The following is a 24,762-nucleotide window of genomic DNA, read 5'->3' as shown; positions in this document are numbered from 1 at the left end:
GCCCCGGCTGAATCGGCTACAGAACTTCCTACCGAAACCAGTGTTCAGGAAATGTCCGACACCATACCTTTGGACATTTCTACTCCTGCACGTGGGGCAGCTAGGCCCCCTGCTTCCATGTCCATTAAGGCCTTCTCTAGGGCTAAGGCTGCCAAACTATCTAAAGCTTTGCCTCCCAAAACTACCTCTCAGAGGCCTTCCTCAAGTTCACATATCCTCAGCCTTGCTGAGGACCTTATTTCCTTAATTAGGGGCTCACAACCTCACCCAGACAGGGCCTCTCACCCCCCTCCGGACAAAAGGCCCAGGACTGACCCATCTGATCCAGACTCTTCAGATGATTCCATGGATGGGTCTGAATTGTCAGACCACCAGGAAGGGGCTTACTCGCCTTATGAGGATTCAGATGCTGAGGAATCTATCCCTTCGGCCTCCCCTCCTGAAGAGTTTTCTTTTGGTGAGACTCTGCACTCCATGAGAGAGCATTTTCAATGGCAAGGTCAGGATTTCTCTGATTCGAGAAAAAGATTAAGGACCTTTTTGCATTTGCCTCAACATAGGCCCTTAGCTATACCTCCTGTTCTGAATGTTATTGATGATGTGTACAATGATGTCAGTACGGCCCCAGATACTCTCCCTCCGGCCCCTGCCAAGCCTGACAGATACTACAGGGTCCCGGATTCTCATTTCCATCTGTATAAGGCCCACTCTGCAGACCCAGAAACTATTTCTCAGGGCCCTAAAGGAGTTGCGGCCGCTACTGCCAAAAATCCTCTACCCTCTGAAAGAGAGTCTAGAGCTTTAGAGTGATGGGGAAAGAAGGTGTATACTTCTGCAACTCTTTCTGTCAGGGCATTAAACTGTCAATTACATATGATACAGTACCAAGAGTATTTGTTAGATGAATTGAATAAGAAACTTTCTTCTACTGAGCCCCTAGACCGTAAATCCCTTCAGGATTTGGGGCACAATTCACAACAGGTTAGTAATCATTTTTTAAAATGTGGCTATGATGCACTGGAGGCTTCATTTAGATCAGCTATGACTGGGGCAGTTATTCGAAGGCATGCCTGGCTGAAGGAACAATCTTTGCCAGACCATGTTAAAGCTAAACACCTGGATGCTCCAATGGAGAAACAAAATTTATTTGGCTCCTCTGCTCAGGAGATTTTAAAAAAGGTTGAAGAAAAGGCAAAATCTGTGCAAACAGTTAAAGATTTCCTGCAAGTACAACCACCGAGATTCAGCAGAAACTGGCCTACTAAGAACTGGTCCTTTCCAGACTCGGACAGAGCCCAGAGAGGCAGGAACAGGCGCCCCAAAGGCAGAGGTCAATCGAAGGGCTCCTATAGAGGCCGGCAGTGGCAGCCTGCCAACCAGAGAAGTAGTGCAACAGCAACAACTACCACCACTACACCAGGACAGGCTCAATGACTTAACTCTGATTCCGCCTACCAGGGATCAACTGGAAGCACCCTTGGGCGGAAAGCTGGCTTTATTCTCAAAAAACTGGCATATCACAAAGGATACATGGACACTGCAAATAATAGACAAAGGATACAGGTTCCACTTCCACACTTTGCCAAAAAGAGGCGGAATGCCAAGCCTTCCACCAAATCAGAGGGCAGAGGCTTTAAAACAAATCAGCAATTTACTTCAGATGAAAGCTATAGAAAAGGTACCATCTTCAGAACAAGGCCAAGGATTTTACTCCAGACTATTCCTTGTACCAAGAAAGGAAAATCAATGGAGGCCTATTCTCGACCTGTCCGCACTGAACACTTATCTCATTGTGCCAAAATTCAAAATGCTGACCCTACAGCAACTTCTTCCCATGTTGGGCAAGGAGTCTTGGCTGGTGACTCTAGATCTCAAGTAGGCATACCTGCACGTCCCTATTCGACCAAGTTGCAGAAGACACCTCAGATTTCTTGCAGGATCAGAGCAATATCAATTCTCAGCATTGCCCTTTGGCTTATCTACTGCACCCAGAGTATTTACGAAATGCCTGGCATCAGTAATTGCACATTGCAGACTACAGGGAATTCAAATTTACCCATACCTGGACGACTGCCTAATACAAGCGGACAACAAGAAAAATTTGATAAAGGACTTGGCCTATGCCATACACCTGCTACAGGCCTTGGGATACACAGTCAACATCCAAAAGTCAAGACTAGTACCATCCCAAAGGATAACTTTTTTGGGTACAGATCTGGACACAAACACCCAAATGGCCTTTCTCACAGAAGAAAAACAAAAACAACTTCCAGATTACTTCATGATTCTGACAAGACAAACTCAGCTTACTGCAAGGAAAATCCTGCAGGTCCTGGGTTACATGGCATCCTGCATAATTCTATTACCGCATGCCAGGCTGCATATGAGGAAATTGCAATGGTACCTCAGGAGTGTATGGTCTCAACACAGTCACAGTTTAGAAACCATAATACCAATCATTCCATGCCTTCAAAAGGAATTCCTGTGGTGGGCTCAGGCCTGCCAGTCCAGCAGAGGGTTGCCTTTCAACAAACCAAAACCAAGGCAGACCATCACCACGGACGCCTCAGACCGAGGATGGGGAGCACACATGGAGGGCAAATGTATCCAAGGCCTATGGCCTCAAGGACAGCTAAGCATGCACATAAACCAAAAGGAAATGCTGGCAGTGAGGCATGCAATCGAGGCATTCAAACCCTTCCTCCAACAAGTGATCCAAAATAACTACGAACAAACGTCCACTGGAAGCAATGCAGGAAAATCTGTTTAATAGTACAGTTAAGCGCTTTTCGTTACTCCCAATCAGAGTAACTTCTTCAGACTACTTAAAATTAGTTAATTAGACTTTATATAATATGTTCAATTAATCAATTTATCTTTATAAAATCAAGATTTAAAGCTATAAGAGCACTAATATTCTGCACTTAAAATATAATATGCCCAATGTGAAATTAAAGTAATAGAAGACTACTGACAAAGTAAAAAACAAACCCAGCTGAACCTTCTTATGTATCACATACATTATAGTATATGGCACTGATCTTTTTGTATTGTATTATAGTCATACAGTTGTGTTATTCGTTTGGGAAGCATTATTATATAATAAATTAAATAAATTGAATAAAATAAAATAAAATAAAATATAAAATATTTCCCTCTGGACTTAAGCAATAAACGTGTTCAAGAATTACACATGTATGACTGTTAGTTATGTCATAAATAATAAATAAGAATTGGTACAGTCTTTTTATCAAGATTTTAGAAATTCTATTATTTGTAATTTAAACATGTCATATTTGTTAAAATATAAAATGTCACAAACATATGTTTTTACACTATTTCCATCAATATTGTTGTGCATATACTCATATACATGTACCACTTCTGTGTTCGTGTACGTAGATAAACTTACACATAAAAATACTTGGATTTCGTACACCTAACACATTTTTTTAAAGATTTTTGTTAAAAACCAAGGTCTAAGTCTATTATATTATTTTATACTACAAATTATGAGTGTAATTGATAGTATATAGAATTGTGTAATATGTTAATTAGATGTTACAGTAAATATTAATTTATGTGTATAAATTGTGCACCATATATTGTATTGTGCATATAATTTATAATTTATTATTAGAAGAAAGGGAACTGATATGGCAGTGGAGAACAAATGCATTTGTAAAACCAGGTTTAAATGAACACTGCAACATTAGTTGCCTTTTAAAACTAAAGAGTCTAGATAGATAACCAATATACATATGTACTCATATTGCACAATACAATATATGGTACACAATTTATACACATAAATTAATGTTTACTGTAACATCTAATTAATTAACATATTACACAATTCTATATACTATCAATTACACTCATAATTTGTAGTATAAAATAATATAATAGACTTAGACCTTGGTTTTTAACAAAAATCTTTAAAAAAATGTGTTAGGTGTACGAAATCCAAGTATTTTTATGTGTAAGTTTATCTACGTACACGAACACAGAAGTGGTACATGTATATGAGTATATGTACAACAATGTTGATGGAAATAGTGTAAAAACATATGTTTGTGACATTTTATATTTTAACAAATATGACATGTTTAAATTACAAATAATAGAATTTCTAAAATCTTGATAAAAAGACTTTTCCAATTCTTATTCATTGTTTATGACATAACTAACAGTCATACATGTGTAATTCTTGAACACGTTTATTGCTTAAGTCCAGAGGGAAATATTTTATATTTTATTTTATTTTATTTTATTTTATTCAATTTATTTAATTTATTATATAATAATGGTTCCCAAATGAATAACACAACTGTATGACTATAATACAATACAAAAAGATCAGTGCCATATACTATAATGCATGTGATACATAAGAAGGTTCAGCTGGGTTTGTTTTTTACTTTGTCAGTAGTCTTCTATTACTTGTAATTTCACATTGGGCATATTGCATTTTAAGTGCAGAATATTAGTGCTCTTATAGCTTTAAATCTTGATTTTATAAAGATAAATTGATTAATTGAACATATTATATAAAGTCTAATTAACTAATTTTAAGTAGTCTGAAGAAGTTACTCTGATTGGGAGTAACGAAAAGCGCTTAACTATACTATTAAACAGATTTTCCTGCATTGCTTCCAGTGGACGTTTGTTCGTAGTTATTTTGGATCAGTAGTTTGTTTTTTATAACATAGTTTGTCCCCTTCCTCCAACAAGGACACCTGCTAATAAGGACAGACAACACCACGGTCATGTGGTACATAAACAAGCAGGGAGGAACACATTCTTACCCTCTATGCCGGATGGCTATGAATCTGTGGGAACTATGCCTGAATCTCAATATCCAGCTACAGTCCCAATTCGTGCCAGGGAAAGAAAATGCACTGGCGGACAGCTTAAGCAGAACTACCATGGATGCACACGAATGGATGCTGCACCCAGACATCTTCCAACTCATAGCAAAGACATGGGGAATGCCGGAGATAGATTTGTTCGCCTCCCCACTCAACCATCAACTGAAGACATTCTGCTCAAGGACATACCACCCACAAGCTTGGAGGGTGGACTCTCTCTCTTTCAGCTGGAAAGCCCTAACAGTATATGCCTTCCCACCTCTCCCATTGATGTACAAGGTTCTACTGAAGATCAGGGAGGAACAGCCAAAAGTGATACTAATAGCTCCGGACTGGCCAAGACAACACTGGCATCCATTATTGAGAAGCATGTCTCAGGCAAAATCATGGCCTCTCCCCCTATGGCCTCTTCTTCTGACGCAGAACAATTTCAAGACCCTGCATCCAAACTTGAAAACATTGCAGCTAACTGCATGGAAAATTCCTTAAATCCCAATCAAACTGTTTTATCTCAAAGGGTGAAGGACATTATCCTGGAGGCTCACAGGCCTTCCACAAGGAAGACATACTCAGCTAAATGGAAGAGATTTCTCATTTGGAGCACATCAAAAGGCTCAGATGTCACAGTGGCAAACATAATACATATCCTAGCATACTTAGCAGAATTGTTCCACAATGGCCTGTCCTATTCTTCCATTAAAATTCATGCTTCAGCAATTTCAGCAGAATACAATGTGGATCCACCTATCTTCTCACACCCTCTCCTCAGACAATTTCTGAGAGGGATCAAAATATTAAACCTCCAAGAAGACCCCCTCTACCTGCCTGGGATCTCAACTTTGTGCTGGAGAAACTGACACTACCCCCTTTTGAACCAGCAGCATCAGCGGATCTACAGTTTCTATCTTGGAAAACTGCATTCCTTCTGGCAATCACTTCAGCAAGAAGAGTATCTGAGTTACCAGCATTAATGGCAGTGCAGCCTTTACTTATTTTCCACCAGGACAGGGTGTCCCTAAGAAGCAATCCTACTTTTATGCCAAAGGTGGTATCTAGGGTATCCTTGAACCAAGCTATTCACTTGCCTACGTTCTTCCCTAATCCACAGAATAGAGGGGAAAAACTTTTGCACACCCTGGATATACACAGACAACTACGCTACTACTTGGACAGAACAAAAACTAGCAGAAAAACTGACCAACTTTTTGTAGCATATGCAACTGGGGTGCAAGGAAGAGCAATTTCCAAACAGACGATTTCAAAATGGATAGGAAATTGCATTCGATTTTGCTACTCCTTTCATGGAAAGACAGTTCCTGAAAATATCAGGCCTCACTCCACAAGGGCCACGGCCACCACTACAGCCTTCCTACGAGGGGTGGCAACCAAGGACATTTTAGAAGCTGCTACTTGGAGCTCCGTGCATACATTTGCCAAGCATTACAGTCTACCTCTATACTCTAGATCCAGAGCAGGGTTTGCAACTGCAGTCCTGCAGGGGATCTTAACTACACCATCCTTTTCTTAGTACCTCCTCCCCCAGATTGGCTATGGTATTCTACCCATATGTTATGACTGCAGATGCATCCTTGAAGGACATAGTACAGTTTTGTACCTACCAAAAATGTAGATTTCCGATAGGTATGCATCTGCAGTCAGGATTACCCTCCCTCCTTCCCCTCTGTGGTATTCCTAGGGTACTTACCCCTCTTTTTAGCTAGCTGGGGGAATCTATTATGGTGTATTTGTTTGTTTATACATGTATATAATTTGTAAATGTTTGGAAATTTTCAGCTTCTATCCAAATTTAGCCTTCCTAGAGGGCACCTGGCATCTGGGGCAAGAAAAACTGAGGAAAATGTCGTCGGCTGATGCTTTTATACCCCAGATGCTCTGACGTCGGGGAAAGTGCGACATCAGCCGAGGCCAGACCCAGACTTTGGAATCCGGCCGACCGAAGGGCTGCCTGAGGCAGGACAACCCATATGTTATGACTGCAGATGCATACCTATCGGACATCTACATTTATGGTAGGTACAAAACTGTACTTTATGGACCACATATGATAGATTGGCATTCTTGCAATGATGACTGCAAATCTCCAACAAATGCAATGAGCTTCTGAAAATAATGTAATCTTGTCCTTTATTACAAATATGGTCATATGCATTTCAATACCTAAGGCTTGTAAATTATCTAGTTATGTAAATATCTGCATGGAAACAAAAAAAAGGCTTTCAGTGTTGGTAATTTAACAGTATGCTTATTAAAGGTTACTTGCATCTTATAATCTCAGACAAGCTTACCTGATGGTCATTAAAGCATTGCTACTTAAACACAGAGCAACAGGGCACTGCAACAGTATGCATTTTCTGAATAATAAGCATAAATCAGCAGTATAAAAATATGACAGAAAACCAGAATATTCTGCAAAATCAAGGACAGATGAAAAGCCACTGTCGTACTTGTGTGTGTCTACCTTGGATGGGGGAATACTCTGCACACTTACACTGGATAACTGCTCCTTGCCTTGCTTGGACACATCCAGAGTCAGTACATGGGAGAGTGGGGTGCAACAAGTATGTCACAATTTGAAATCTCTGGCTGACAGTGAAGGCTCTGACACTCGTACCTCTCAACCTCAGAGCAAGAAATCTGGACAAAGCCATACATAGAAGTGGGACAAAGGACAAAAATAAGGACAATTTTTAAATATCGCTGTTATAAGCTTAGAAAGATAATAGTAGTAGTTCTTGCATTAGTATGAACTTTCTGAAGGGGATGAAATATGAAACTCAAATGTCTGTCATTTACTTACATCAATCTCTAATGATTTGCTACTAATTTGCCAGAAAACCACAATTTTATGAAAAATGGTCCAAACTTGATGTAAACATATAAAATTGCCACATAATACAGCTGGGAACCTGTCAAAGAAGGGACACTTTTTTAATATTAGTACTGTTATCTTGAGCAGCTGACAAAATAAGAGAATCTACATGCATTTCTGAAATAAAAGTAATTTATAACTCTGATCATTACAGTTATTTATAATTGTAAGCCCTCTACGTTTTCTTCCAAAATTGCCATTTGTTGGAGGGATTATTAGTGGGAGAGCAACACTTTGAACCAAAAGTGGGGACAGTTGAGAGGTTTGGATATTCCTAATTCTATAAAGTGATTTATTTGCATGTAGCTCTCAACCTCTTAATGCAGGAAATCTGGACAAGGCCAAATATATTGGGAGAACATACAAACAGTCTAAAAATTGCTCTTGTATAAACTAAAAACAGTTGATAGAATAACAGGTCTTGCTTTAGCATGCATTTTTCTGAAGGTTATGAAGTCTGAAACTCAATGTCCGTCATTATTTAGTGACTTCATTCCTAAATGGTTTGCCAGAAAACCACAAATTTTATGAGGAACAAACCAAAAATAAGAAGCAAAAATCTATTCATTTTGCAAAAATCTGGACATTTGAGAAGTATAGTTTAGCCGGGGCTGTCTTTGAGTTTGCTGCCCTTCCACCCTCACAAAATCATGGTCGAATGGAGCCTCCCCCCTGCAGCCATTCTAATGTCCCACTCCTTGGTTATTTCGCCCCATTTACCATAAACACTATAATGTGCGTACTGCTTTACTTCTGCGATGATTTGGATTTCATTTGAAAGTTTTTTTTTGCATTTTACAGCACAAACATTAATAGACATCTGGTAAACAAAGCAATGCAGTCTCACAGTGAAAATAGACTTAGCGTTAAAACTTCTCTGCCCTTGAAAGTCACATTCATTGAAACAGCATTGAAACCCACATTCAAAGAAAATAGATTTTGCCAGTGGCAGATAACAATTAACTTTGGGCTGTTTTCAAATCATAGGCCCCTTGCACACAAAACATACATGTGCTCTTTGATAGACCTTCCAGACTGTATTAAATTATATTCCTTGTACAATACAGTGCAGTTGTTAGAAGGCGTTTTAATTTTATTGTTTTGAACATTTTTTCAGTAAACAATGAAATGAAATGCATGCACCAATAATAACAAAACTGACCAATTCAGAACATTTCCCTCATAAAAGTCTACTCAAACGTCTACAGTCTACCAGTATCAGTAAATATGCACAATCTTTGAAGAAGTAAAAGTCATCTAAATAATTCCACATTAAAGAGATCTTAATGAAGAGGTTGCTGCTAACAAACATCTTTATATTTAATTGTTTCATCTACAAATAAAGTGTCTGCTGCCTTTTAGGAATACATTGCCTATATTACATAAAAAAATGATAAGCTAGTAATACTGCAATAGGGAATGGATGACAAACTGATAACAGGTTCATAGTTACTAGGTATCTTCAGCATCTGTATCTGCAGCATCCACCCCCTTTACAACATAGTACAGTATCAGCAATGCATCTCCATACTGTGGGAGTAGGAACCCACAGCCTTCTACATCAAAAGCAAGTACACTATTGGTTGTGCTATTAACAATGCAAGCAGACTCAGCATAAGCAGCACTAAACTTCTGTTCCCCGGCAGCTCTCAGTAAAATCTACTAGACACTCAGCTGTATCTCTGAACTTTGCAGCACAAGAAATCTGGAAAAAGCCAACATTTATTGGGGGGGGGGGTGGGGTCAAAAGCCCAAAATCAAGAGACACATTTTAAACATTGCTTGTATAATGTTGGAAGGTTGCTAGAATAAAATGCTGTGATACCACCATACATTTCACTGCCAAATCTTGAACCCAGGACCCTGTGCAAAACAGTCAGTGCAACATACCATTATGCCAAATCAGCTGTTCTGTGAAAGAGAGGAAGACAAACTTAAATGGCTACCATTTAGTGAATTCAGTTCTCACCACATAGCTGTCAACCTCTTAGCACAAAACACTTGAACAAAGCCAATAATGGGGGAATGCAGCCCCCAAACATATTCAGTGAATTCAGTTCTCACCATAGCTCTCAACCTTAGCACAAAAAACCTGGACTAAGCCAGTAATGGGGGAATACAGTCCCAAAAATAGGGACACATTTCAAATATCCATCTTATAAACTTAGAAAATTGCTTGAATAAAACGTTTTGTGTTACCATGTACTTTTTGAAGAATATGAAGTCTGAAATTCAAATGCCTGTCATTTTTATTTATTTAACATTTGTTAACCAGGAAAGTCTGACTTGCAAAAAAAGCCAGTTTTCAGCAGCGGCCCAGGGAGAAACAGTCCAGACACATGTCTTTGTAAGATGGGAGGACACCAGAGCACCTAGAGGAAACCCACACAGACATGCAGACTCCACACAAAAGGCACCCCAATCAAGAATCAAACCAGATAAACTTGTAGCTGTTAGGCAGCAATGCTACAACTGCACCATCAACTATGTAAGACAACAAAAATACAGAAACCACAGAATTTATGAGGAACAGAACACAACAAATATCAGGCAAAAATCTGCAAATGTTTAATAAATGGTGGTGGGTAGAGAATTCAGGCTGTTGTTACCTGCACCCAAGTTACAGGGTTCAAGTCTGACTACCCACCACCATGTATCCCGAGTTCTATCTAGCCACCAGTATATAGCACACACACACTCCTGTAGGTACCTATGAATCACAACTATGTTTAATCTGTATGCATTTTAGTCTCATTGGGACTTCATTTCACAACCTCATTTCATCTACAGATAGATATACTATATTGAAACAGAGAAGTGGATCAAGCTGTAATACAACTTCCTGTAACAAATTAAAGGCTATAGGAATTATTTTTTTAAGAACTGTGAAACACAGTCAGACCTACACCGCATTCTAAATTAGACAGAATTATAGATAATTTAGTAAGAAAACTATAAAAAAATGGAGAGAGAGAGTAAGGTAGCTTACTCAAGCAGGTTGTTAGCACTGTAAGAAAATACAATGTTATTGAGATGGAAGCAAGTTTACAGAGGGTTTATCGGTGTGGTATGGCTGTGTGTTTAAATTACTTCTGAACAGACATAGCAGTGAATTTACAAGGCATTTCTTTAGGGTTAAGAAGAATGCAGGAAGACTATGAAGGTTCCTGGTATGGGACAGAATGACATAACTAGCCTGGCAAGATGAGGAGAGGGACAGCACTTAACTTTCCGATCACTGTACCTATACACCATTTAAGCACACTGGTAATGGAGCTATTCCTGCAACACTCTTCTCTGTTATAGCTAACAGTGTATGTAGTTAAGAAGGATCCCAGAAATCATCCTACAGCACCATGTGCACTTTTAAACACTCACACACTCATGTGCACGCACGCGCGCACACACACGCACACACACACGCACACACACACACACACACACACACACACACACACAACCTTTCGTTTCGGTTTCCTACCTGGAACGAGTCCATCTGCAGCTCAGTGACTTCTAGTTCCTGAAACAAGTTCATCTACAGCAGAAGCTAGTTCCTGTAACAGTCCTGCACAGCTAAATATCTTCCTGGGGAAAGTTTCCCCACGAGAGCAGGTTCCAGCCTGCGGACGTTGCAGTCCGGACATCTTCCGTTCTGTGCGGTCGTCACCGCATAGACTTCTGGGCTGCAGGGTAGAGATGGCCTTTCCTCCTATCCGGACTGCTGACAAAGCAGTCTGGAGTTCCCAGTCTGTGCAATCACGCATGTGCGGAGTTCCAGGACTTGAGAAATATTTATTTTTTGTTCCTTTTTTTTTCATGATTTTTTTTTATTTTGTTTTTTATCTTTCCACAGCTGGGGGGGGGGGGCTGCAGTCCTATAGCATGAGCTGCCCCTGCTACAGGACTAAGACTTTAAGGCAGTCTGCACAGGACATGTTACTTATGCACTGCAGTCTTTCAGTGAGGAACCTCTTGGACATTCCAACTGTGCATATATACCTAACCACCACCCAATTTTTTTTAGATTAGGTAATGTAAAGAATTACACAGAAGTACGTGAAATGAGGTGGATTATGAGACTACAGGCTGATAAAAATTGGGCTTTAAATGATAGTTAGTTTAAAGCCATTTTAATAGATAGACCTTTAAAACATTGACAATACCTGCCTTTCTCATCTTGTTCCTTGATTCTGGATGTTTTAGTGGTTAGGTATATATGCACAGATGTTCTTCGTGTTTCACTGTTGCAGTCATTACATTTGGGTAATCTGCTGGCAGGTTGCCCTCAGTCGGCCTGAATTCCAAAGTCTTGGGTCCTGCGTCAGTTGCGGTCTCCTCTTCCATGATGTCAGGTCGTCAGGGGTATAAAACATGCAGCCGACGCCATTTTCTTTAGTCTTTCTTGCCATGCGGTGCCTGAAGCAGAAACATTTCACAAGTGCCGGTCGGCCGACTACTGAAATATTCGAATTTGAGTTTCAGAACCGAAGTCTTCACTAAAGCGAAGTACTCCACTGGGGGAAATGTTTCTCTTGCTTTTTACCGATGTCAGAAAAAGTTAATAATTGTATTACTTGTGGGAAGCAAATACCTCATAAGGAACAAAATTTACCTGATCATGTTAACGCTAAATTGCTAGATGCACCTTTACAGCTTGATTCTCTGTTTGGTATTAAGGCAGAAGAGGTGTTAAAGAAAATGGAAGACAAAGCTAAGTCTATGCAAACTGTTAAAGACTTCTTACAATTGCAGCCACCATGATTCAGTAGACACTGGCCTAACAAAAATTGGTCCTTTCCTGTGTCAGACAGAGCTCAAAAGGGCAAATCCAGATGCCCTAAGGGTTCCAGATACCAGGCGCAAGATTCATACAGGTCAAAGCAATGGGGCGCTTCTACCTCCAAATCTGGAGGAGATAAAGCGCATACCTACAGAAAGCAATCCCAATGACTTCCCTCTGCCTTCACCAAGCACTTATCTTTTAGCAGCACCCATAGGGGGAAAATTAGCACTTTTTGCTCAAAATTAGCAGTTAATAACTCAGGACAAGTGGGTACTAAACATCGTATCACAGGGATACAGATTCCATTTCCACACTCTGCCAATGGCAAATGGTTGGCCAGATCTGCCAAAAAATCAATGGGCCGAGGCACAGAAACAGGTTATGTCCCTCATAGATATGGGGGCCATTCAGACAGTACCAGAACAGGAAAAAGGACAAGGTTTTTACTCAAGACTGTTCTTGGTACCCAGAAAGGACAAGGCCTGGCGGCCAATACTGGATTTATTGATTTTGGACACATTCCTGGACATTCCAAAATTCAAAATGCTGACATTGCAGCAGCTTCTGCCCATGCTGGGCACAAATGCTTGGCTGGTAACTTTACACCTAAAAGAGGCATACCTGCATGTCCCAATAAGACAGTTGTGCAGACGATACCTCAGATTCAAGGCTGTCTTAATGAATTACCAATTCTCTGCACTGCCCTTTGGCTTATCTACTGTGCCCAGGGTCTTTACAAAGTGCCTGGCACCAGTAATTGCATTTTGTAGACAAAGAAGTATACAAATAGATCCTTACTTGGAAAACTGTCTCATTCAAGCAGAGAACAAGGACACTCTTCTTCAACACCTGGCATTTGTGAAAAGGCTTCTAACATGCCTAGGGTACACAATAAACGAAAAGAAATCACAACTGGTGCCCTCTCAAAAGATAACATTCCTGGGTGCAAGCTTGAATACAACTGCCCAGATGGCTTACCTCACGCCAGACGAGCAAAGGCAATTGACTACTTATTTCAAACTAATGGAACAAAAACCCAGTCTTCTGCAAGACAAATTCTGCAGGCTCTGGGCTTCATGGCATCCTGCATACTACTGATTCCATATGCAAGACTGCATATGGGGAAACTTCAATGGTACCTAAAACGTTTATGGAGTCAACATTCTCACAGTGCGGAAACAATGATTCCTCTCATTCTCTGCCTGCAACAGGAGTTTTTATGGTGGCAAAGGCATGTCACCAAAACATGGGACGGCCATTCACTCTACCCCCTGCCAGCCAAACCATGACAACACGCATCAGATTATGCCTGGGGGGGCCCATGTGGCAGGAAGATGCATTTAGGGCATTTGGTCACCAAAACAAATGCATCTGCATATCAACCAGAAAGAGATGCTAGCTGTTTAAAATGCCCTAACAGTCTTCAAGGACTTACTTCATCCAGGGCAACTACTGGTAAAGACGGACAACACCACAGTCATGTTGGTATATAAACAAGCAAGGGGGCACATACTCATACCCCCTTTGCAAATTAGCCATGACACTGTGGAACACAACTTTACATACCAAATACAACTTCAAGCTCAATTCCTGCCAGCAAAACAAAACACACTGGCAGACGATTTAAGCAGAAACCTTATGGACCCTCACGAGTGGAAACTAAATCCACAAGTCTTCGGCATGATAACAGAGGAATGGGGGAGCCCAGACATAGATCTATTTGCCTCTCCTCAAAATTATCAATTGAAAAGATTCTGCACAAGGACTTATCACAGACAAGCAGGGAAAGTGGACGCCCTGTTCTTCAGTTGGAAAAACCTATCAGTTTGCGCCTTTCCTCCTCTGCCTCTTCTCCCCAAGGTCCTCCTAAAAGTCAGACAAGGGGAAACCAAAGATGATACTAATTGCCCCAGACTGGCCTCGCCAATACTGGTACACGATCCTAAGGAACTTGTCTCAATACCCAGCTTGGACCTTGCCTCAAAGACCACAGTTACTGTCCCAGCAAAACAATCAGATCCTGCACAATCAACTACAGACTCTGAACCTGGAAGCATGGCTGATCATGTAGTCATACAAACAACACCTCTCAGTAAAGCTGTGATGGATGCCATTTTGGAAGCCAGAAGGCCTAGTACTAGAAAATCTTATGCTGACAAATGGAAGAGATTCTATGCTTGGAATCCAGCACAAGGAACTAATACAGCAGAACCAAATATTACTCCGATATTGCAAGATGCTTGACAAAGGCCTATCTTTCTCATCAATTAAAATCCATGCCTCTGCCATCTCAGCTCATTACAATACAGAGCCACCAATCTTTCTCATCCTTTACTAAAGCAGTATCTTAGAGGAGCCAAAAATGTAAGGCCTCCTAGAAGATCACCATTGCCTGCATGGGACCTCAATTACATGTTGGAAAAGCTCACCCTGCCTCCATTTGAACCAGCTGCTACTGCTGATATAAAGTTCTTATCATGGAAAACAGCTCTGCTAGTAGCAATTACTTCAGCAAGAAGAGTTTCAGAGCTACAGGCCCTAATGGCTATAGAGCCTTTTATCATATTTTACCCAGACAGGTTATCTCTGAGGACAAATCCTACTTTTATGCATAAGGTGGTTTCCATTGTGGCTCTTAACCAAACAACTCATCTGCCAACCTTTTATCCAAATCCACAGAACAAGGGGGAGAGAATTCTGAATTCCTTGGACGTACACAGACAACTAAGATTCAACTTGAGCAGGATTAAAGCTCTAAGAAAAACTGAGCAATTACTAGTGACATATGCTGCAGGATCAGAGGGCAAGGCTATTTCAAAGCAGACAATTTCAAAGTGGATAAGCCACTGCATCCGTTTCTGCTACTTACACCATGGTAAACCTGTGCCCAAGGGCATTAGGTCTCATTCCACCAGAGCTGCAGCTATTTCAGCAGCCTTTCTAAGGGGAGTACCCACCAAAGAAATTCTAGAGGCTGCTACTTGGAGTTCTGTTCACACCTTTACAAAGCATTATCATTTGCCTCTTTACTCTAAATCCAGAGCAAGCTTTGCCACTGCAGTTCTGCAGGGCCTTATAGCCACTCCTAATGCTGTTTAGCTCCAGCCCCCCCCACAACCATAGCTTTGGGATTCTACCCAAATGTAATGACTGCAACAGTGAAACACGAAGAACATAGTACAGTTGTGTACACTTACCATAAATGTAGATGTTAGAGTGTATTCATTGTTGCAGTCCAGGTTACTCTCCCACCATCCCCCTGTCATTCTGGAGTTTCTTTCCTTCTCTATCTTCTTCAACCTATGTAGTGTATTTGCTTTAGATGAAGGTAAAGTTTATATTGATGCATGTATAAATATATATATATATATATATATATATATATATATATATATATAGATAGATATTTTTTTATTTTTTTATTTATTTTTTTGCTACCTTTTTGGAGGCATCTGACAATGGGGGGCAAGAAAAACTAAAGAAAATGGTGTCGGCTGCATGTTTTATACCCCTGATGACCTGACGTCATAGAAGAGGAGACAGCAACCGACGCAGGACCCAAGACTTTGGAATTCAGGCCGACTGAGGGCAACCTGCCAGCAGATTACCCAAATGTAATGCCTGCAACAGTGAAAACACTCGGACATCTACATTTATGGTAAGTGTACACAACTGTACTTTCTTTGTAGGTTATGTCCTGTATTATTGATTATGTTGGTGTGTTACGTGAACATTTATTACTGAGAAAAGTGGCTTTCACTTGTATTAGATAAGTTGAATGAACATTGACATCTTGTGGTCAACATATGAATTACACAGTATAACAATGAAAGCTTTTATATGTACATAGATGCATTAGATGCTATGAATGATTTTTGTATATACAAATTTAGATGTTTTTATACAATTCTGAGTTTTTTATATATATATATATATATATATATATATATATATATATATATATATTTTTTTTTTTTTTTTTTTCTATAGATGTCTTCTACATTGATTTTCCGCATTGATTATGTTCTTTTTTAATGTTTTATTATATTGTTATATATGCATATAGCTTTTAGGATGAATGACTGCACTGTTTTTAAATTTTTAAAAGTTAGCGTGATTAGTGATTGACTAATTGAGCTGTGATGCTGATATATAAAGCTGAGCAATACTGTTGTTTTTTTGTAAGTCTGATGAAGTGTCAGGCAGGACACAAAAGCACTAACTGAATTAAACAATTTTTCTTTCCTCAAGTGGCCGTGGTGTATTTCGCTCTGTGGTGTTGTACTATTTTGCTGTGGACTTTAGTCTTTTTTTCAGAGAGAGACTTAATTCTCTGACAGCTGTTTTGTTAAATTTAAGTAGGTAGATGGACGAGTGAACAAGTGGAAGAGCTCCTGCTTCTTGTGTGAATCTTTCCTGATCACCTCCGTAAAAGTCATAACAGCTTACCCTAGCATGAGAAAGTATTTAAACCTGTCACTGACCAAGCTATATACACTCAAGTGAAGTCGTCTTGATCCTTGGCTAATTCAGAGGCTTTTGCACTACATGTGGAAGAAAATGGAGGGGGTATATGTAAATATTTCATGTAATTAATCAAAGTACACTTATTCTGAATTCTGCTCATCCATGTAAAATTCATCGGACAACAGAATTATCAGTGCAATGCACTTTGAAGAAGAAAAGTGTTTTTTACAGGGGTGCATGTCCCTTTGTACACACCATGTGATGAATTGTGCCAAACTACACTAAGTTAAATATACTAACTCTAGGACTGCATGGTACTAGAATAAAGGAAAAATTTCCCCTGTCCCCGTTTGGCAATCTGGGACAAATATTAGACCTCCTCTAACTCAAACTGCATTTCACTCAAAGGTATTTCATTTTTGTTTTGTCACTTTAATTTGAACAAAATGTGTTCAGAGTGCACTTCAAGCAACTGTGGCTGGCGCATAAATAGTTATGTTTGACTTCAGCAAATGTCATAGATTCTGAAAGACGGTGTGTGGTTATATATGCATGTTTCATTTTAAATTTGGTTAAAGGATTGTATAAATATCTAAGGAATGCATTAGCCAAGGCACTAGAGAGTATTCATGTGTTAAATAAATCATGTTCATGAGCTCTTATATAATTGTATTAATTTTTTTCTTTGCTTATGGCATGTTTACATTTTGTGAATTAGTACATAAATCTACAGCCCTACAATTAAAAAGAGATTTATGATCACTGATCAGAGTTGGTAACACGAGCTTGTGAAACACTTTCTCTCTCATAACTCTAGATCTCCATTATAAAAATGGGATGGGGGGGTCCTTCTCGACAAAATTAGTAGAGGATTTTTTTTTTTGGAGTTGAATAAAATACTTGTACTCAGTTGAGAGAGACAGTGTTCATTTTCTTGAACTGTAAGTGGCCTAGGGATCCCTACTAAAGGAGTAAAGTACCTGCAAATGTAAAGAAATGTAAACCTCGTATTCTGCTACTACAAAAAACACTGATAGATGCCGAGTGTCTCAGACTTATTAAATTTGGATAGGCATCAAGGGGTTTTCCTTATACAGGCCAGTGGCAGAAGGGAACTTACGACCTTGATTAAGAGAGGGGCCTCATTTGAGTTACTAGAAAAGAAATCAGAAAATGAAGGCAGGTATATAGTTATTGAGGGGGAATTTAGGAGGCGTTTATGATAGCTGTTTTAAAGATGTATTTGCCTCTGGGGATTAAGCCTGAATTAGCAAGTGTAATGAGCAAACGGTTAGTTTACCAAATAGGAATAATTATATGGGCAAGGGACTGCAGTTTGGAGAGTGCAGTGTAAGATGTATATTCCAGGGGTCCACTTCTAAATCTTGAATCTCAAAATCTCTAAATTCAAATACTAAAACCAAAATCTCGAAAGCTCAAAATACTGAAACTCAAAATATTGAAAAAAACACAGGACACCAACACTAACTATATTGCAGCAGAACTACATACAGAAGCATATAAAAGACAAACCATATTAGTCTTCTCCAACTGTAAGCAGGGGGGCAAGCCCCACTGCACCCCCCACACTCCATACTTCTTAAATGTATCAACTCCGAGATTGCACTGCACAGCAGAAAATGGTAAACATACCATGTCAACAGATCTTTGGGTGCTTCACATCATATCCAGAGGTTATACCATCCCCTTTGTGGTTCCTCCCATTCCCCCAGAACACCTCACAGACTTTCCACCTGCACAAAGGGAGATAGCAGTGCTCAAAATAGATAAGCTGCTAAGGAAGCGAGTCATCCAGTCCGTCCCCTAATATCAGTCCAGATTGGACATCTACTCCAGGTTCTTTTTGGCACCAAAAAAGACTGGGGACCTAAGACCTATTCTCGATCTTTCCACCCTGAACCTGTCAGCTGCCATAAAAAAGTTCCAGATTGTCACATTACAATCCATCCTGCCTTACCTGCAGGAGAACAACTGGATGTGCCTCATAGATCTCCAGAATGCGTACTACCATATAAAGATGCACAGACACTCCAGGAGGTTCCTCCCCTTTCTGCTAGGAGCCAATCACCATCATTTTCAAGCCCTACCCTTCGGTCTCACCACAGCCCCCAGGGTGTTCACTAAGGTCATGGCAGCAGTAGTGGCTCACCAGAGGCTCCAGGGAATACAGGTCTTTCCATACCTGGATGATTGGCTCCTTGCTGCTCCCACCAAGCGTCTACTTTGTCAGGCCAGAGACTATTTCCTGAATCTGTCAGACTTTCTGGGGATTACGATAAACACATCCAAGTCTTATCTAGATCCAGTCAAGGTTTTAGACTACATTGGAGCAAGGATAGACACGTTGTAAACCAAAGTTTTTCTAACTCCGAAGAGAGTTCGAAGCTTAAGACTCCTTGTGTCCATGATCTTTCAGTCTCAACTTCCTTCAGCTGAGGCAGTATTACAAGCTCTAGGTTTCATGGCAGCCACCATTACTCTTCTTCCCTGTGCTCGTCTGCATATGTGGGTTCTACAGTGGACACTAGTGGCCCAATTGTCATTATTAGATCTGCCTTTGATGCATCCAATTCATATAAGCAACACTTGCAGGACGTCCCTCCTCTGGTGGATACACTCCTCGGAACTTGTCTAGGGACGAACATTTATTCCAGCCCCTCCCCAAGCCATGGTGAGCACGGATGCCTCCCAACTGGGGGGGGGGGGAACAGTGCTTGGCCAGGACAGTCCAAGGTACATAGTCCCAAACGAGAGCAACTTGTATATCAATGTTCTGGAGATGAGGGCGGTCCTTTTGTCGTTATAGGCCCTTCATGCCTTTCTTCCTCTGGGAACCATTGCAATTCAGACAGACAACATGTCAGTGGTCTGGTACATCAACAAATAGGGAGGAACCAGATCTTCCCCCCTTTGTCACGAGGCCATGACAGTGTGGGAATGGGTGATCTCCACCAGCCAATTTCTGTTAGCAATGCACATTCCGGGTCAGTTCAGCAGACAAACTGAGCAGGACTATTCTGATGCCTTATGAGTGGTCTCTGAATCCTTCTGTAATAGAGCAGATCTTCCTTAAGTGGGGTCGGCCTTGCTGCAATCTCTTCGCATCTCCATCCAACGAGAAGTGCAGCGAGTTCTTTGCTCTAATCCCCCCACAGGGGGAATACCCCAGGGACAACACTGGTCCATGTTTGGCCTCCTGGTCTTCTCTATGCTTACCCCCCATTACCTCTCATAGCAAAATTTCTCCAGAAGGCTCGCAGGTTGGAGAGCAAAGTAATCCTCATTGCCCCATTCTGTCCTCACCAAGTGTGGTTTCCCTTCCTTTGGTCTCATCTAATACTTCCTCCATGGATCTTGGATCCGATACCGGATCTCATCTCGCACCGCTTGAGGGTCCCTCATCCAGACCTGATCAGTCTGAAGCTCACTACTTGGCTGCTTCATTTCCCTTGATTGCTAGGACTCCCAGTCTGTCTTCTCCGGTCAAGACTATTCTGGTGGCAGGTCATAAATCGTCCACCAGAAAACTATACCATAGCAAATTGAAGTGTTTCTCTATCTGTGCAGCTCAAAGGGATTTGGATCCTTTCACAGCTCCTGTCCCAGCAGTCCTTGAGTTCTTGGCATACATTTTCCAGCAGGGAGCTAGCTCATCTACAGTAAAAGTTCAACTGGCTGCCATTTCCAATTTCCATACAGGTGAGGACTTGGCTTCATTAGACTCTTCCAGACTTTGCAAAACCTTTATTAAAGGTACCTTTCTTTTAAGACCCCTGGTTAAAGATCCTACTCCTCCTTGGGATCTTACCCTAGTTTTCCAAGCTTTGGTTGCTCCACCTTTTGAGCTGGCCGCTTCTGTGGATCTGAAATTTTTATTTTGGAAGAGAGCCTTTCTAGTGGCTATCACCTTGGCTAGGAGGGTGGTCAGAACTCCTTGCATTATCTATCAAACCTACATATATGATTTTCCATAAGGACAGGGTTTCACTTCATACTAATCCTTTCTTCCTAAAGTGGCCTCTGAAACTAATATCAATCAGACGATCTATTTACGTGTTTTCTTCCCAAATTTTCAGAGCAGGGCTGAATATAAATTGTATTTGTTAGATTTACATAGACAGCTACATTTCTATTTACATAGGACTAAGGCCTTTCGGAGATCTGACCGTTTGTCTTTTTCTACACCCTTTCTGGGCAAACCGATCTCTAAAGTAACCATTGCCAGATGGATTTCCTTTCATCATCTCCAGGACAATTCAAAGCCCATTCTACTAGGTCCATGGCTGCGTTGGCGGCTTTTTGGTCCAGGGTATCTTTGGACGATATTTGTTCAGTGGCTACCTGGTCCTCATCTCACACCTTCATGTCTCACTACAAACTGGACATGATATCTAGAAGGGCGAGCATCCTTTGGCTCTGTGGTGCTCCGGAATATTCTTCCATGAGGGCCCACCCAAGTGTTTGGTAGATGGGGACTCTGTCCCACAGGCTGATGATCAAATGAAGTCAACTACTTCAGATAAAGAAGTTATGTACTCACCATAATGTTCCATCTGAGTAGTTGGACTTCATTTTTCATCAACTGTCCATCCCTCCTTCTCCCTGACCTTCTCATTATGCTCCCACTTTGGTAGGCAGGGGAGATCACCTATTCGGCTCTCCTGTGCTTCTTTGTTAGTAAGGTCTATCGGGTCTGGTTTATGTTTACGGTGCAGCAAACTAGATCTGAGGGAATGAAGGAGATGGAGGGGTAGTATCGGTAAGGGGAGGAGCTTGGTGCTTGGATCACATGCTGGTGAAGCTGCCTTCTCGGATCTGATCCGGATCCGAATACCCGCAGGTTGATGACAAATGAAGTCCAACTACTCAGATGGAATGTTATGGTGAGTACACAACTTAATTTTGGGTACTAGTGACAATCTTGTATGGGTAATTAGTCCTGCTGTCAGGAGCTCAGGCTGCTGTAAACAAGACAGAGAGGTGAGAAACTGTTTTCCATTGTCTTTATTGCAGAGAGAAAGAGAATTTAACATTGATTCACAGCTTCTTTCGATGTAGCCATTCTTTTTATAGCAAAACAGAGCAATTAAATCAGTCAGTGGTTCAAACGCAGTTGTCACTTTTGACAAATTTACATAAGCAGCATCCCAGTATTGAAATGCTAAGCTTTAAACTGAGTGTTTGTTGTTTGTACTACTTTACATTTTAAGATTACTTAAATGCAGTATCAAAAATGTCTTGTGATATTTAGAGAAAATGTAAAAATTTTTCTTGTAATTCATGTAAAGTATTAGCACATTTCCCAAAGTGTAGGGGGAGAGGCTGCCAATTCATCTTGGACTACAAAAAGATAGGTTGAACAAAGGCCTGCAATTTAGCAATTGTTTTGGTTGCAGCTGTATACTTAGTATACTGTAAAACAAGCCTTGAAACAAACACAAATGAGAGCCATTCAAGAAGTAAAAGAAACAGTCCTGTTACAGACAGTATATGACTGCAACTGGCAATAATCCCATTATATGTCAGTAGCATCGGAATACACCACTACTTCCTTATGTTTAGCATGACTCATAATGCAGACTTGAAATTAATTATGAGAAAGAGAAAGGCTTGAAGAAAAATAAGATCACATTGATATGTCGATCCCTATTGACAGCCATTTTGCAGAAAACATTAAAATTATTTAAGAAGCAATCAGAGTGATTTTGAGGTGTTAAAATAGCTCAGAAAACAGAGAGAGTGAAAAAATAGATTTTTTTTTTAGTTTTAAGGTGGAGTTTTCCTTTAAAGAACTAAAAGGAAGATGTCAGTCTCTGCACCATAAGGTTGGTCAAGCTAAAAGTTTCATTAAGCTTGAGGATTTTGAGGTTGCATCAGTTAGTCAAAAATATTTGGCCATTAGGCTTGGGCAGCAGAAAATTTAAAGGATTGTATGGAAGACAGTAACAGGATGGGGGCGGGGGGAGTTCAGTACATCTGTTGACTGAACTAGTTTGCAGAGACTAGAGGGCTGTATCAGAATTTAGGGGAGGGTTATGGATTCAAGAGGCCGCAGTCTATGCTAGATCTTTTGGACATTCTGAAATTAGTCCCAGACCAGGTCACACTTACAACAAAGGCTGTGATTGAAAAAGAGATGGAGTTGATAATAAAGGAGAAAAAGGAACCAGATGGTATACCAATAGATGTATCTCGCACATGTGTTACCATACACACAGCTTTGCTAAGATCTGTTGCAGCTTCTGGAAGTCATAAAACCATTTCAACACTTCCACCCTTCCAGAGTAGCGATTAGTTCACTGCTAAGGACAATCCAACAAGGATTTCTAGTCCTTGTTTTCACAGACATTTTGCCTCTGGCTGCACTCGGAACTGTAAGATACATTCTTCGGCCTACCAGGTAATTTAATTTCAAAACATTTTTTCAAAGTTAGCTGAACAGAGCATAACCTTTTCTCTTCCAGTGTCCTCTATTACAGTATTAATTTCAACAGTTACCATACAGCCTGACATACAGGTGCATTTTTCGTTCTGTCCAGCAGAACCCACTGTTGGTACATTTTTTTTAACACAAGCAACTTTACAAATGCATTTTTTATCACTAGCATCTGTACAAATCAGTTTGATATACAGATGAAACATGATTCTTTACAAAATTCCAGCTAGCTATTCTGGCATATGTTGTGCATTCACTGCCCTACGTCTCCAGGCATAGCTGGCAATATCTCACATAGTCACAGTAGCATTTGATTTTCTGCTAGTTTTATGTAGACTCGTTTACAAACTAGAACAGTTCAGTCTTTGCTTCATGTGCCACATTGCATAGAGTCCTTAATTGATGACATTATTATAAAATATGTGTATACAGTTATGTTTTTATGTAGATCTTAGTATACTACAGAATGCATTAGAAAATGCATGTCTCTTAGACTGGTTTCTCTACAGAAAGCAGAGATTGATTAGATTCAGAAGTTACAAATTCTCAAAAGTGTTTAAAAGATACTTTGAAACGCAGTGAGCTCAGGTTCATTATATAGGCATGTATATTTTACAGAGCCTGCTACACAGCGAAAAGGGATGAGGAGCCAAAGGGCTTTCAAACATTTAGTTTTACATATAATCTTCCTCTTATCTTTGACATTTCATTTTGTTCAGACCACACTTAAAAACTGACAGCATAAATTAAAATTCTCTGCTTTACATTAACATGTAAAAAATGTTTTGATTTTCAGATCCTTCCAGAAGATGTATGCACACCTTCAGACCCAGGTGCTGTCTTTATTGTGATTGAGTGTCCTAATGAGGAGTTCATTAAACCCATTTTGGAAAGTGAACAACTAAAAAGGTATTCAGAATAAGGGTCTTTTGCTTGTTCTACTTGTGTTTTACTTAACCTGTTAAGTAGGTGAGGTCTGCAGGCCTATTTGCTGGACTAACTTGAGGGGGAGGGCATCTATACAAGCACATATTTGTAACAGCATGAAATGTAACAAAAAAGAAGTTTAACTTTGAAAGCATACTGTCCTTTGTAACCAGGTAGAAAGCCTTGGCCAGTAGTAAATGGGTTATGAAATTCAGAATATTTGAAAATGCTGCACAGGGGTACTGTGCAGAAATAAGCTGCATAACCGTCCATCTTAATTCAAGAAAAATTGCACTGCAGTTTGGCAGAACCATTAAACTGTCACACAGCAACTGTACAGAGGTTACCCAAACTTTGTGTGAGCATT

At 40.2% G+C, this 24,762-nt stretch overlaps 1 protein-coding gene across 2 annotated transcripts in view; it reads left to right on the top strand.

Annotated features, from left to right (window-relative positions):
• ELAC2 (elaC ribonuclease Z 2) overlaps positions 1 to 24,762 on the top strand; it is a 2,146,582-nt gene that overhangs the window by 859,699 nt on the left and 1,262,121 nt on the right. For both annotated transcript variants that reach the window (XM_044068145.1, XM_044068146.1), the window contains exon 11: positions 24,265 to 24,377. In XM_044068145.1, the coding sequence (XP_043924080.1) occupies positions 24,265 to 24,377 (113 nt within the window). The remainder of the gene's footprint in view (positions 1 to 24,264; positions 24,378 to 24,762) is intronic.

The sequence above is a fragment of the Protopterus annectens genome, chromosome 4.part0 (assembly GCF_019279795.1).
Source record: "Protopterus annectens isolate FY-2018-M chromosome 4.part0, PAN1.0, whole genome shotgun sequence".
NCBI classification, from domain to species: Eukaryota; Metazoa; Chordata; order Ceratodontiformes; family Protopteridae; genus Protopterus; species Protopterus annectens.
Note: the sequence above shows the minus strand (reverse complement) of the source record. Positions and strands in the feature narration are given on the sequence as shown.